Below are 15,766 nucleotides of genomic sequence, written 5' to 3'. Positions count from 1 at the left end.
ACCACCTGCCTTCATGAGCAGAACCCAGCACAGAAACTGTCATATAATAAACACTTGGTAAATTCCTGAATGAATAAATAGATTCTCTAATTATCTCCTCTCTCTTTCTCTGCTTTTCTCCCTCCCTTCCTTCCTTCCACCTAGACTTGCAAAACTGAACAATTCTTCATTGCAAAAGACATTTTTTCAGTACTTACTATGTGCAAAGTACCATGCTAGATACTAAAGATGAAACAGCGAAAAACAGAGAAAGGGTTTTTGCCCTTGTGATGCTGACATTCTATGAGAGAATCTGAATTTTAAACAGTGAATTACACTAATAATTATTTAATTATAGTTGTATTGAAGTTATAAAGGAAAACTATGTATGGCTGATAAGAAACTATGTAACAAGGTACCTGACGTACTCTGCAAGTCAGTGGAGGCTTTATTGAGGAAAACCTTGGAACACTAATGGATGATTAGGAATTTTATATATAAAAGGAGAGAATGGCATCTAGACTGAGGGAAAGGCCATAAAACAGGACAGAGCATGGCTGGAGATTTTTTAAATATATAGAGACAGTGTTAGACGTCTATGCAAAATTATTTCAGTGTTTACAGTGATCAGATCAAATCAAGCATTTGCTTTGTCTTTGCTTTTGTTTTGTTTTTTTTGGCCGTGCCACATGGGTTGTGAGATCTTACTTCCTCAACCAGGGGTTAAACCCGGGCCCTCGGCAGTGAATGTGCTGAGTCCTAACCACTGGGCTGCCAGGGAATTCCCTGCTTTGTCTTTGTTATCCCACTCTTCTTAACATTCATGTTTTGTTGTTTTGTTGCTGTTGCCAGGACCTATTCTCTCCATCCCCAACCTGTAGATGGGAACCTTAGAATTTCTTGGTATCATATAGTCAACAAATAATAGTTGGCTCAAAGAAATTTAGAAGGTTTTATTGCACTTCTGGATACAAACAATATCCTACTCCAAAACTAACTGAAAGAGGGTAACGTTGACAGATATTGTAAGAACTCCTATATTTTGGCCTTTGTTCTCAATTTCACTTACCTCTCCATGTGATAACTCATATTATCAGTAAGAGAGGCCAAATGGAAAAGCATTTGGTTTGTATCCTATCCTTATCCTATCTGGGATTTTGAAAATAGAGAATGTCAACTCTAAACCCCAGTAAAGCAAAATGTTATCTCCCAGCAAAAATACCTGGATTCTAAAAAAGTACTCAGTTACTACTATTATCATTTGAATTTCATTAATAAGTTTGTGAAAATTTGTTTTCTCTCTTGTTATGTAACTACATAATATCTTCAGTTTTGCATCTTGGCCCACAAAACCTAAAATATTTACTGTCTGACTCTTTACAGAAAACGTTTGCCAACCCCCAGTTTATTGCATTACTGAGATGAGATTTACCTACTTAAATCGTGGGCCAAGTATGTTATATTATTTTATACTAAGAAAATTATATAACTTAGGAAAGATCCCTTTTATGATTTTAATTAGTTATGTATTTAAATGTTATTACTTTAATCTTTTTTTCCTCCTTTCAGGGCAATTCCACATCCCCGAGGTCATGCACACTTGGCAGCACTTGTCAACCACGACTGTAAGCAGTTTCTGAAATTTCTTTCTGTGAAGATGTCCTTGCAAAAAAAGTGTGTTTTTTAATTTTTAGTGCTGGTGCAAGGTAGGGCTTTGGAAGTGGGGTATGCCAAAAGAAGATATCTAAAGGAGAAAATAAATGATCTAACTTATTGACTAATCCATTTTCTCTTGTCTTTAAGCTACCTATATTTCTTTTTAGTCATAGCTCAGAAGTTGCTGAGGTAGGGAGAAGCAGCCTTGGTGTGCTTTATATCACTTAGTACACATTTCTGCTTTTTTTTTTTTTTTTCTGCTAGTTTTTACAGATAGTGAAGAGAATATATTTGAAGCTTGTTTCAATATGTAAATTTAAATATGGACATTTACACACATATATAAAGTATTCAAGTTAGTTTTGTGTAATGATTATCATAAAACTTAGTTTTTAAAGTCTCCTTTAGACAACAAAAACAAATAAGAAATTCCATAATAAACAAGTTTAGTTACAGAAATGTGCTAAAGCAATAGTGTGTATTAAAAATATATCTGATCAGTTTCATGGACATCATCTCAGTTCTTCTAACAACACAATCCTGTTTCTATATAATGATTTGGACTAGAAAAGACTTATTTTTTTGTTTATCAGAATTAGATGTCATATTATTTCTTCGATATTACTTTGTATATAATTATGAAATTTGCGATATAGCATTTTATCAGAATGTGTTTACCTCTATACATATAATTCCCACATATTTGCATGCATTTTTCTCAAAATAATATGGTTTTAAATACTATATTATTATACCAGCAGATTTTAGATATTTTCATTTGAGAATAGGTAAGAATGTGAACTAATCTGTAACATGTAGTTTCGAATAATTTAATTTCTCTACTTAATTGGTTTTTTTTGCCTCTTAGCTTACAATTTTTCTCACAGAATAGATCATTTGTCTTTTGGAGAGCTTGTTCCAGGAATTATTAATCCTTTAGATGGAACTGAAAAAATTGCATTAGATCGTAAGTATTTAATAATTACTGTTGGAATTTGCATGTAGGCAAATTGTTCTTATAACTTTGATATTAATACATTTTAAATAATCCTCTTCCTAACCCCCTTGTAACAGATAAACAGATAAATCTTGAAGTGGTTTAAATGCTGATCATCTTTAAGTGGAGATGTGTGTAAGAGCATTTGTTCTAGTAGTGGATGAATTTTAAATGGTAAAAAATGAGCCATGGAACAGAATAAGGAATTAGTCAGAAGTAATCAGGAGAAGGAGTAGAATTTAAAAGCTCTCTAAATATATGAAAGGTTAATGTGTTAAGAGGGCATAACTGCTTTTCCATATTCAACAAAGAAAGAATAAGAACAAAAGAAAGTTTGAACATTATAAGAAGAATTTTCTTCTTTGTGTAGGCTCAGAGTTCTAAAATCTATACTGTATTTACCATATCAGAAACCTCTCTAGAGAATTTTACAAACATCAGAAACCTAGAGTTTTTCTAGAATGGTTTGGTATTAACACAGTCAGAAGTAGTACAGATACCTTTTATTACTGTTTGTTTTAACCATCTATTCCATTTAAAATTTAAGTTTATGCAAATATGGATGGATTATTTCCTTAATTTTGTACTAAATTATCTGTTCTCATGTTTTTTGAAGATTTTTGGTTGCCTTTCTTCTTAAATAGTCATATTATATGATATGCCTTAAGGATGTCTAAAGCTTCCTGTGCCACTAGGAATTCTAGCCTTTGCAAAACTGTAATTAAGGATTTCATTTTTTATTAATTCAAATAGATTTATTAATGTTCTTTTCAGTATTTTACTCTTTTAGCATAGTGTTGTAATCAGATACATTAAAGATGTTTTATTTAGAATTCATGAGTATTTTATGTTTGTGTAGGAATGTTTCACTCAAGGAAGCTTGAGTGTACTAAATTTGGAAATGTGTGAGTAAAAACATTCTGAGAATTACAAGCTTTGTTCTGTGTAATCTCATCTTTATGTGTTCATTCTACACCAAAATACCTTAAATATTACAAAAGATGCTCAGTTGAAAACATGTTGGTTAATACTTTGTTTCAAGATGCTAAAATGAACTATACATTTTTGTAAAGAAGCAGATCTAAATATGAACAGATTAATTTTCAAAAGACTCTTTAAATTTACATGTTCAGGAAGACTAAGAGGTGTTTAGAGTTATTTTATAAAATGGCATGAGATGAATGTCAGTAGGTTATTCAAAGCTTTAAAGCAGGTATACTCTGCTCCTTCCTAATATATGTTCTATTGGGCCTCTTTTTCAAAAAAGAAAAAATTCAGCATTACGGATCTGTTGGATTCAGGTAACTACCCCCTCCTTCATGTAGGAATTTTGAGGGGATTACTTAGCAGTGACATCTTTAATGCTGTGCAGATTTGGACAGAGCTATAACCTTTGGAACAATTTGTGGCTTGCAGCAAAATCTAATGCAACAGCATTTTCCCCCTGCCTGGCCATTAAGTTATCTAACAGACTTATATATTAGACAAATAGGTCTTCAGCAGTTCTCTCTCCATAGCTTAAAAGGTTTCCAATTTTCCCTGTCACGTTTCTTTGACCCGCATTGGCTACTATTCATTGCATTGGACTTCATTCCTCACGTGGTGAGATTTCCTTTGTCTCTCATTTTTTCCCTCAAGTCTAATTATCCCACCCATGTGTACAGCATTGGTTATAACCTCACCACTCTCAATTTCATCTTTTTTTTCATAAATACTTCATACTTGAACACCTTCTTCTCCGATCACTTTCAGCTTGTTATTTTTGTTTATGATGTAATAGAGATATTTGTAAAACACCTTAAAAATAAGCACAGATTGAGCAGTTCAGTTTACATCAGAGAACAACTCAAAGGATGAAAGATCGTCCACAGTTGATAAGCCACTTATTAGTGGTGGACAAAGTTGACACACTTTTGCTCTAATATTATCTGTGGTAATATTTAGGATTTAAGTTGAAAGTAATAATAGAACTGGCCAAAAACTGTTTTATGTTTTTGAAAGTTATAGTGGTACAAGTGGTAGTTATAGTGGTAGGTGAAATAAGAAATGGTGAAGTTGAAACAGGCTTTGCTTTATTTTGTTAGAAACTTGTTTAATGTTAGTGTTAAAGAGACTATTACTCTTACCTCTCCCTTCTATCTACAATTTTACCTTTCCCTCTACTATTCTGAATTACACTGAGATAAGAGACAGAGAAATTGAACTGATGGAAATAAAAATAAAAATTAATTCATGCTAGACACATGAAAATACATACTGTATACCTCCATTTATATGCAATTCTAGAATAGGCAAAACTAGTCTGTAACAATAGAAGGTAGATTAGTGGTTGGCCTAGGACCAGAGGTAGAAGGGATTGACTGAAAAGGGGTTCAAAGGAACTTTTTGGGGTGATTAAAATGTTTTATATTTTGATAGTGGTGGTGATCGTATGGATAAAAACGTTTGTCAAAATTTATCAAACCATACATTTAAAACTGATATATTTTATTCATGTACTCAGTTATCATACACAATTATCACCATGTGACGTGAAGTACATCGCAAACGTAATGAGGCCCTATTCACTTACCTAGCTGAAACTATAGATAGATATATCTAGTTCTAAATTTTCTAGAATGTAGACCTAGAGAATTAACATGTTTTGTATTATGTGAACTGTTAATTGTTTAAAATTAATTAATAATTAGTAATATACTGGTGTTTATGACTTGTATTAAACCTAGAAATGCCTAATGACTATATAAATATGATCATTTTGATAACATAGTAACCCCAGGCCATCATTGAGTAGTTTCTTTGCTTATTTTCCTACTGTGGTATTGATTCTTCATATTTATCCAAAGGCTACATTTTGGTTTATATATCCAATAGCTAATTCAGTTTTGGTTTATTTATTTCTCTTCAGATATTAGTAGAAACTGAAAATGTGTCTTGTGGTGGTTATGCTATTATAACTTTATTTTTATTAGTTTCTGTAATATAAAGAAATGCTTTTATTTTCCATATTTTATAAAAAGATGATAATGATTATAAAGGATATCTAACTAGATCACTAGCTCATCTTTTTTGACATCTTCTAATAGATGTGTGTGTGTGTCTGTGTGACTATTTTTTTTTTTTAACTTTTTTTTTTTTTAAGTGTTTTTATTTATTTATTTATGGCTGTGTTGGGTCTTCTTTTCTGTGCGAGGGCTTTCTCTAGTTGTGGCAAGGGCGGCCACTCTTCATCACGGAGCACGGGCCTCTCACTATCGCGGCCTCTCTTGTTGCAGAGCACAAGCTCCAGACGCGCAGGCTCAGTAATTGTGGCTCACGGGCCCAGCTGCTCCGCGGCATGTGGGATCTTCCCAGACCAGGGCTTGAACCCGTGTCGCCTGCATTGGCAGGCAGATTCTCAACCACTGTGCCACCAGGAAAGCCCTGTGTGACTATTTTATGCTTACTGAGAACTTGTTTTACCAAGTGTGAATATATTGCTTTCATTGATTCTTTTATAATATTTTTTTGTTAGACATTAAGTTATAAGTAGCATTAAATTTCAGATTAGATGTATTTAATGGAAGGCTGATGTATTTGGCAGTAGTTTCATTGCTACTGGATTGATGAAAAAAACTACATTTTGTTTTTATTCTAGACAACCAGATGTTCCAATATTTTATTACAATCGTGCCAACAAAACTGCATACATATAAAATTTCAGCAGACACCCATCAGTTTTCTGTGACAGAAAGGGTAAGTTGAATCCAACTGGTAAAATTATTTATTTAAAGCATTTTATAGTCCCTCTACAAAATTAGTTTGGAGTTCCAGGTAATGCCCTCCTCCATTTAAAATTTGAAATGCATTGACATTTTATTTTAAGTCAATAAAATATCAGAAATGGGTATTAAGTATGTTTTAGAGTAAGAAAAGAAGTAGATTTTAAAAATCTGGAATGTTTTCAATTAGTAAAAAGTTATTAAACTATGATATTAATTATTTTACTCTTAATATCTTAATTTTTAATGTTTTTCCCATGTATTGGTATAAGCGGTTTTTTTAATCTGCCAGCAGATTTTCTGATTTCTCTGTTATTTATTTTTTAATTAATGTATCTACCCTGGGACACACATGGTTATTGTGACTCAGATAGCAGATTTAGAGGGTTTGCCTTCCTAAGTTAGGGCTTCATATTCATCTAATTGAGAGGACAAACGTTCTGTAACCTTAGGGTGGAGTGGCCTTATAAGTAAATATTGACAGTGAGAAGCAGAATTTTGGAATTGGGCAGTTTAACAGATTTCTCACCTACTCTGGGGCCATGTTTTCTTTCTTTCTTTCATTCTTTTTGTTGTTAATTTTTTATTTTTATAAGCTATGTTTTCTTACTGTGTTCAAGAATGGTGAATATTCAAATACTAGTATCCAGAAGAATTCTAAAATTTAAGTGCTTTTAAAAATTTGCTTTCCTCCATATGAAATTTTCCTTTGATAGTCTTATAACTTATGTTGACTATGTCCTCAGTAATTGTAGAGTTTTCCTTATTCTTGGAAAACTAAATACTAAAGTTTTTAGGGGTGAAGTGTCACGTGTTTATAACTTTTCAAATGGTTCAGGAGGGAAAATCAAGTATGTGTAACTCCGTGTGTGTGTGTGTGTGCACACGCACACTCACATACAGAGAGAAAGAGAAACTAGGTAAAGTGTCTACAAGTATATATTGTGCTTTTTAGCATTTCTTTATGGGTGGGAAGATACCATTTCTCACTAAGGTTGGCAACACCTGAAGGTCAGGCAGTCTACACAGCAGCACGGCTTTGGGGAAAACAGGCATGCATACATTGCTAAGGAAGTGCAAAATGGCATAGTCTCTTGGAAGGGAGTTTGGCGATATTTGCAGAATGACATATGCATTTACCTTTTGACCCAGCAATCCCACTTCTAGAAATTGTATCCAAAGATACAGTGGAAAAAAAGTGATGTTGTATATGAGACTATTCGTTTTGTTACTTGTAATGGCAGAAGACTGGAAACAACCCAAGTGATACATCGACACAATGGAGGAACATGCAACTTTAAAAAAGAGAGAGAGAAAGATATCTATATACTGATATGAAATTATCTCCAGGATGTATTTTAAATAACAAAAGTAAATCGACAAGAAAAAAAAAATAGAATCCCAGAGCATTTGACCTTTGTGGGGTGTGTTAGTACTGACAGGGCAACTACAGTAGTTGTATTTCACTTTAAAAAAAAAAAGGAATAACTGGAGTTGGTAGAGTGGAGGATGAGAAGGACAGGGCTGACCTTCATTGTTCCTAGACCAAAAGTGAATCATTATGAGTCTTTTGTTATGTAGACACCGTGATCCCTAAAACAACATCCACTCACATAGGTGGTGACAATATATTTATAATTTCGGCAAAATATTGAACTTACCAGAACTTTAAGATGAAGTCACTTTATATTGGAAACTTGATCAATGGCTTATAAGGCTCTGTTGTGCTAATAAGCAAAGAGGTTTTGTAATGCCCACATGAAATTGTTTTAATTTCCCATGTTACTTGTCTTCCTAAAGCTTGCAGTTTAGTTACAGCTTAGTAAAAACAGGTAGGGCCTGACACAAAAATCATGACAAAGCACTGTGGTAGCATAGTTGTTTCATGCTATAATAGAAATTTATTAGAAATTTGCAAACTTGAGTTTTGAAGTGTAAACAGGATGGAATGAAACAATATATTCTCACTCAGTGTGCACACTGTGGTAGGTTTATAATTTTAGTTACACTCCTTTCAAGAAAAAAATTCCTTTAAAAACTGAACCAGTAGCTCAGATATTGATATCTTTCAAATTAATGTATTATGTTTTCTTCCTGTACTCTATCTCATATAGTTTAAAAGGAACAACAGAAATTGAAATTGGTTTTAAATCTTATCGTTCAAATGACAGGAAGTAGATAGAATTATTTTGTAAATTCTTAGCAAAGGAATAATACAAAAAGTATGTCAAAATAGGAATGTAGTTTTCATTGACTTGGTCAATGAAGAATGTGCCATATAAACTCTTGAGTTTAGTAGAAACCTTGTAGTATGTAAAGTGACCTTTTTGAGAAAATAGTAAAAAATGATTCTGTTCTTTTGATTGCTTCAAAAGCTAACCATACAAAGAATACAGAATAATTTGCTATTTCTGGAGAGCTTGGTCTAGTAGGACAATTCGTAAAGAGATTTGGTTGTCCCTCTTGTTCAGGAGGGCTGGAGGGCTTCATATTGACTGTATACAAGTAACCTAATGATGTGAATCCTGTTTGTCTCTTCCTCCTATCTCTCCCCTTCCTTTTGCCTTCCTTTAGGAACGTGTCATTAACCATGCTGCAGGCAGCCATGGAGTCTCTGGGATTTTTATGAAATATGATCTCAGCTCTCTTATGGTGACAGTTACTGAGGAGCATATGCCACTCTGGCAGTTTTTTGTAAGGCTTTGTGGTATTGTTGGAGGAATCTTTTCAACAACAGGTTAAGATTCATTCCTTTTTTTGTCTAATTTCTAAAAGTTCTGCTAACAGTAGAAATCAAGATGCTTTTACTTAAAAGGGGAAAGAAATATACACATTCTCATGTTTTGATACTTAAAGAACTTTTTCTTTAAGATTTAATTTCAGACCTCAAAAACTGTATTGATTAAGCGTTGCACATAACTCAGTTCACTGCATTCAGTGATTTACGGGAGATTACTTAGTGTGCTAGAGAGAGCCTAGAATTGGACCCAAGTTCTGTCATTTACATGGGGATAGCCTTGTGTAGGTCACCTAAATTTTCTGAAATTGTTTTCTCTATATAAAAATGAGAATAATAATACCTAACTTGCAAGTGTGTTGTAGGATTAGATGAGAAAATGCCTAGAAATAGTAGATACTTTGAATGTAAATTTTCTTTTTCAGTTAAGGTATTTTTAACTGTACACAATGTAAAATTGTATCTTATGGTATGTTGAACTATGAAATATGTGAAAACAAATTTTTTAGTCAGTAATGTTTTTATGACTTTTGGTCTTTTCGCCCTAAGATTATGGGATTCTCTCAAAGATAACTTGCAGAATTGTAATTGTGAAAATTTGAGAGTTAAGTATAATAGATAAAGAAAGGAAACAGTTCCTTTTTTATCCTAACCTCTATTTAATATTACATGGAGTTTATATAGTTTGAATTATATTTTTAAAATGGATGAATAGATTTTCTTATGAAAGTTTCTGTTACTGCTTTATTTAGATTCATTTAAATTTGTGGTGCTAGTAGTATTTATTTTTCAAAATTGTGTGGGTGTGAGACATATTAAGCACCTTTGAAAAGATTGCTTTGTCAAGGTCATGAATTATGTGGCCTTGTGATTTTGAAAAGAAATTCGTTTATTTTAAAATTCAATTGTCTTGATATTTTTGACTGTGGAAGTGAATAAAGCAAACTGTTTCCTTATCTATTCCTTTATAATAGTTTTTTATTCTTACTTACAAAATTAGGAAATGAATAACTTAGGAAGAAGTTTTATTAAAAGCATAATTTAATTAAAAACATAAACTTATTTTTTATTACAGGCATGTTACATGGAATTGGAAAATTTATAGTCGAAATAATTTACTGTCGTTTCAGACTTGGAGCCTACAAACCCGTCAGTTCTGTAAGTGGTGTAGTATAAATGGGTGCTGATCTCTAAGTCATAGTATCATTGATACTATGATAGTATAGTATCATATATCTAAATAGTAGCTCTTGGCGCCCAGAAAGAAATTGCCCAAAATAAAGTGTTGTGTTTAGAGGAAATAGTGTAAGGAATAAAACTAATGCTTTGGTCTTTTTGTTCCTCCCTAGGTTCCCTTTGAAGATGGCCACACAGACAACCACTTACCTCTTTTAGAAAATAATACACATTAGCACCTCCCAAGTAAAGGAGAAAAACTTTTTGCCTGAGACGTGAAACCTTTTTTAATAATAAAATATTGTGCAATATATTCAAAGAAAAGAAAATATGAATGAGAAGCAGGAATCACCCTAGGGGGGAAAAAAAAAAGAAAAAAACCCAAACTGAAATCCTATATGTGTTGTGTCTCTTACAAATGTCCTAGAAGAAATTATGCAGCTAATCTAATCAGTGAATAAGCCCACTGGAATATTGCGTTGAAGATGACCCCTTCTGATATTTTCATAGCAAATGGCAGTATCGAAATCAAACCTTGCTTCTTGATGACAAAGAGCCTGAAGGAAGAAGTCAAACCACATCTAAAGAAAATGGCATTGATAAGTGCAAATGTTTGCATCTGTTTGTTTTTAAAAGATATGATGTCAGAATAAAATATGTAAAACATGTGGAAAACTAGTCTAGACTTTAAAAAGTGTGGTCAGGTCCCATTGTTAATAAAGGAAGAGAGGGAGGGGTCCCTGTGTTATAGCCATATGACTGTTAAGCCATAACGACAAGACCATTTATCCAATAATTCAGTTTTAGGATGGTTACTGCTTTTTTTTAAACTCTGGCGATTGACTTTTCTGATCAGGGCACGGTCATGAAAGACTAAGGTGAATTCTTACAGGGGCAGGTACATAGATGCTATAATACGTAACAGAGATATCATTTACAAATTATATAGTGGGCACTTATACAGGGAGAAGAAAGCACATGTTTAAAAAAGATGCTAAGTTTCCTAATCTGATCCTTATTATTGGTATACTTTGGGAGCAGGGGGTGAGTAATAAAAAGATCCACTACTAATGATGAAAATTACCAGTCTGTAAAAGATTAAGAGGATAAGTAGCATATTTTGTATGTGTTATGGTGAGTGGGCAACAGGGTAACTTTAAATAAAATAGACGTATGAGGCAAATATTTAAGTAAGACAAGATAATGTCGGATCTGAGAGATTATAATATTAAACAATGTCCGTTAAACTGTAAAACTGTATTATGAAAGAAGTGTCTGCATTCAGAATGTCCTGAATGTGATTGATTTTGTATTAGATTGTGTTGGTCTAGCTTTCTTACTATTTAAGGATTGATTTTAAATTTATAGACTATAAAAGACTGAAAATAATGAGAGGGGTATATCACTCAGGTGCTGTTAAAAACTAAATTTGGCATATGTGTGCCAATATCATTTTTCCTTTTGTAATACTTAATGATAGTAGAAGAATCATCAACCAATTCTCATGGTTTAAGTCATTTAGGGAAATGGGGAGACAAAATTCCAGGTAAGTAACAAGGCCAAGATTAAAAGACAAGATTTAAAATGGTGGTTTTTTGAGAACAGGGCATCACAAGTTAGAGTTTTTCAAATTGCATTCTTTTAAAAGGTAAAAGAAAAGTCAAACAGTTGGGGCAGATAATGTAATGGAGAGAAGGAGAAATACTGATAAAACTACTTTTCATTCAAGCTTATGTGGAATGGTATTTTGCAGATAATAACAGAAGTATCATTGTTTAAGATATACAGTTTATCATTGAGCCATTAAATTAACTGATTAATATAGGTAACAAACATGCTTTGAAAGGTTTTGAATTCAGAAAATTCCAAATAATGAATGGCTGTCTCCGTATTTCTGATTTCTTTTCTTCAGATATTATTTCCAATGAAGGTAGACTAGGAAAAGGAATTTTAATTAGAGAGAATTAAAATTTTAGCTGTTTTAGACTGAATGTCGGTTCTGTGAATCTGCTTGTCAGAAAGTTCAATTAAGTTTCAGGGGATTTTTAAAATAGGAGGAAGAATATTGATTTAGAATTATTTTCTTTCAGTTAGGATTGTAACAGTTAAGTATCTTTAAGAAGGATTTTAAAAATTATTCTGGTACTTATATATGATTTTTAATTGTTTCCGTGTTTTCCAAATACCATATTAAAATTTTAATGGAATTAATCCGTCCCATTAAAACTGACTATAAAAGGAATTTCTTTGAAGCACAATCCTACTTTGCCATTGATTTCCATTTTATAAGTTAAAAAAGGTTTCCACCTGAAACTCCTCAAATAGGGTCAGATTTTGGGCAATCAAAGTACTAAGATTCTGACCAGCCCTTTGTATGATGAATGATGAAGTATACTTGCATGTTAGGATTTATTAGGAGTTTTTGACCTCACCAAGTGTTTCTTTTCTGTTGCAGAGAACAGTGTACTGGCCTATTAGGTAGCCTTGGTGTGTGCCTGTGGTGCCTCCAGTAGGATACCCAACTTTATTACTCAATCCTCTTTATTTTATTAGGGCATTCATAATATATATGTATACATATTCCATCCTAAATATTTTTAAGAGTTGAGATCTCAAGTTATGTGAAATGTGTTTTTTTTAAACTGTGTTTGCATATATTGGCCTATAAAAGGAGATGAAACGTTTAGGTGAATAATTCTCTGCTACAGTATTTGTACACCTCAGACTACCTCTTGGTAAAAGCTTAACTCAATATGAGAAATACAAAATTATTTCTAATTCTCAACTTAGGTGATTAATAACTACATTTTTCTTATATACATTTTATGATATAAAGCACTGAATTTTTATAATAAATAATTTACTAATGCAGACAAAGTTTACAATCTTTGATACTAACTTAACTTTGGAATTCATAAAGGAATGACTAAGATCTCCTAATTTTTTAACGGTATAAGTAGACATATGTTATGCATTGTCTTTTTATGTCTTAGGTTAGTAATTCAAGTAACAAAAAGTAAATTTATATGCAGCCTCCTTGCTTCAAAATTTAAAATTTTGAATCTTAAACTTCAGTTCGAGATGCATATTTTTGAATGTTCAAAAATTACTTAAACATGAGCCTTAGGATCTTTAAAATCTCATCATGCCCTTTAACCTAGTACTTAAGTTCCTCCCTTTCTGTTTGGAGCTGTAGCAAACCTTCAAAGTGAGTCACCTTTTGTCAGCACTGTCCAAATAGATCACTATTTGTTCACTACCTTATGGTATGATGCCTGGAGTAATATCCAAGTTATTTCTTTATTGTAGTTCCCCCCACCCCTTTTGAAATATTTTAGTGACAATATCACTTAGCATTATATTAAGAGTAGGAAACAAACTGCCTTGGATTTTTTGGGTTTCTTGTAGTTTTTTTATTGTGTTGTTTTAAGAGAAAAAAACCACAAAACACTCATTTAGTGTCTCAATCCTGAACATTTGGACTCTAAATAAAATAAATTGTACAACAACTTCTTTGTCCCTTTACGATCATGTACCCCCAAATAAGCCTCAGTTCCTCATATTTCAGTTTCTTGTTCCTTCTAGGAAAACTACAGCAATCTTTATCACTCAGTTACATTTCCTTTGCTTCAGATGGAGCTAAATTGCTGTATGAGATTGGATTTAGTCTAGATTTTTCGTGTTATGAATGGACGAGTGATGAAAATTGAGCAGTTGACTCAAGTTTATAAACCTGTAAGATTATAATCAGCAAAACATTTAATAGTTTTGTTTCAGCAACTCCCAAGTTGTACTGGATATTTATCAAAAGAAATTAGATGAATAATTCTTCCAAACATCGTAACTCATTTATGCTATTTGTGTAATAATTTTAAGGTAAAACTCAGAATGAGAAGGTGTTGGGGGAAAGTGTACATTGATGAAAGCTACATACTAAAGCAGACCTTCAGCAACACGGCATATAATTATGTAATGAATATTTTGTAAATTCTGTTTCCAAGCAACTATGCAAGTCAATTTGGTGATTTCTTGTATTATACTTACCTTTAATTTCTTTAAGATGTTTTTCTAGGATTGATGAAAGTTCCCCAACCCCACATCTCCCCAGCCGATTCACAGTTCCAGCTTGGAACTGCTATTTCAAATAAAGTAGGGACACACCTAAAATGTTTTCCTGTGTGTTAAGAGCTGTTTCTAGCTATTAAAACTCAATTTCAGTTAAGTATCCTTTGTCATAATTGTATCTACACCTCACAGGGCATTCCTGTCTTTCAAGCCAGTTACATCCTAAACTGAGCAATTTCTAATTTTATTTTGTAATTTAAAAAAAATTATTTAAATTTATTTATTTATTTTTGGCTGCCTTGGGTCTTTGTTGCTGCACACGGGCTTTCTCTAGTTGCGGTGAGCGGGGGCTACTCTTTGTTGTGGTGCGAGGGCGTCTCATTGCGGTGGCTTCTCGTTGCAGAACACGGGCTCTAGGCACACGGGCTTCAGTAGTTGTGGCTCGCGGGCTCTGGAGCGCAGGCTCAGTAGTTGTGGTGCACGGGCTTAGTTGCTCCGCGGCATGTGGGATCTTCCCGGACCAGGGCTCGAACCCATGTCCCCTGCATTGGCAGGCGGATTCTTAACCACTGCGCCACCAGGGAAGCCCTATTTTGTAATTTTTTTAAATATTTTTTAAAAGTAATCTAGGCAGTGAGCATTTTTCCATATCTCTGTGTGGGCACATGGGACAGTATTACTTTTTACTCTAGGCAGTTGCTTATGTTCCCAGAGTATAATTATTAGATTTGCAGTTACAGAGAAAAATAGCTGTGTGGAAATTTGCATGTGATTTACATGAACTTTAAAAATTATTGATGTTTTTGGAAGCTTTAGGCTGACGTACTTTAATTGTTATGTTCACTGTGAGATAACACACTATTTGGGTATTAGGCCCTTCTCAGATCAGTGTTTACCTTGAGATTCTAAATCAGTTTATTAAAGTGAGCTGTTAACTGCAGATGATGTTAGGTTAGTATAAAATTGTGAGAAATGTTTTTCTGATTTGTGTGCTCATCTGCCTCAACTTTTTCTAGTATTAATAGCCTCAGGTGGTGACTGTCTTTAACTCTGTTATGTTTGTTACTGTATCATATATCTTATAGGTGCAGAATATAGGGATTACCAAAACTTCTTTTTAAACATAACCTTTTCTTTGTCCTCACTGTCCCCTTCCCAAAAGTAGAAGTTTCTTTCTCATTGGAGTGTATATATTAGGCACTCAAATTATTGTCACTTGGTCTTGATATAAAATAACTAGGGATTTTCTTTCATGCAGATACCTACTTTTACTGCTTAATCATCACAAGCTGCTTAATCATCACAAGAGAACTTTATTCATGTCATTTCTCTAATGTCACGGGTAGAACATGCTTCAACATGTAAGTGTAACCCTATTAATGGTGTCTGAAAAAA

General features: G+C 33.1%; 1 protein-coding gene across 2 annotated transcripts in view; it reads left to right on the top strand.

Annotated features, from left to right (window-relative positions):
- ERGIC2 (ERGIC and golgi 2) overlaps positions 1–14,528 on the top strand; it is a 39,267-nt gene extending 24,739 nt beyond the window's left edge. For both annotated transcript variants that reach the window (XM_036866305.1, XM_036866306.1), the window contains 6 exons: positions 1,549–1,604; positions 2,504–2,602; positions 6,270–6,367; positions 8,968–9,130; positions 10,206–10,288; positions 10,480–14,528. In XM_036866305.1, coding sequence (XP_036722200.1) covers positions 1,549–1,604; positions 2,504–2,602; positions 6,270–6,367; positions 8,968–9,130; positions 10,206–10,288; positions 10,480–10,542 — 562 coding nt within the window. In that variant the 3' untranslated portion in view covers positions 10,543–14,528. The remainder of the gene's footprint in view (positions 1–1,548; positions 1,605–2,503; positions 2,603–6,269; positions 6,368–8,967; positions 9,131–10,205; positions 10,289–10,479) is intronic.
- Positions 14,529–15,766: the final 1,238 nt, after the last annotated feature.

The sequence above is a fragment of the Balaenoptera musculus genome, chromosome 10, assembly GCF_009873245.2.
Source record: "Balaenoptera musculus isolate JJ_BM4_2016_0621 chromosome 10, mBalMus1.pri.v3, whole genome shotgun sequence".
NCBI lineage: Eukaryota > Metazoa > Chordata > Mammalia > Artiodactyla > Balaenopteridae > Balaenoptera > Balaenoptera musculus.
The sequence above is the reverse complement of the archived record's forward strand: the minus strand, read 5'-3'. Positions and strand labels throughout refer to the sequence as shown.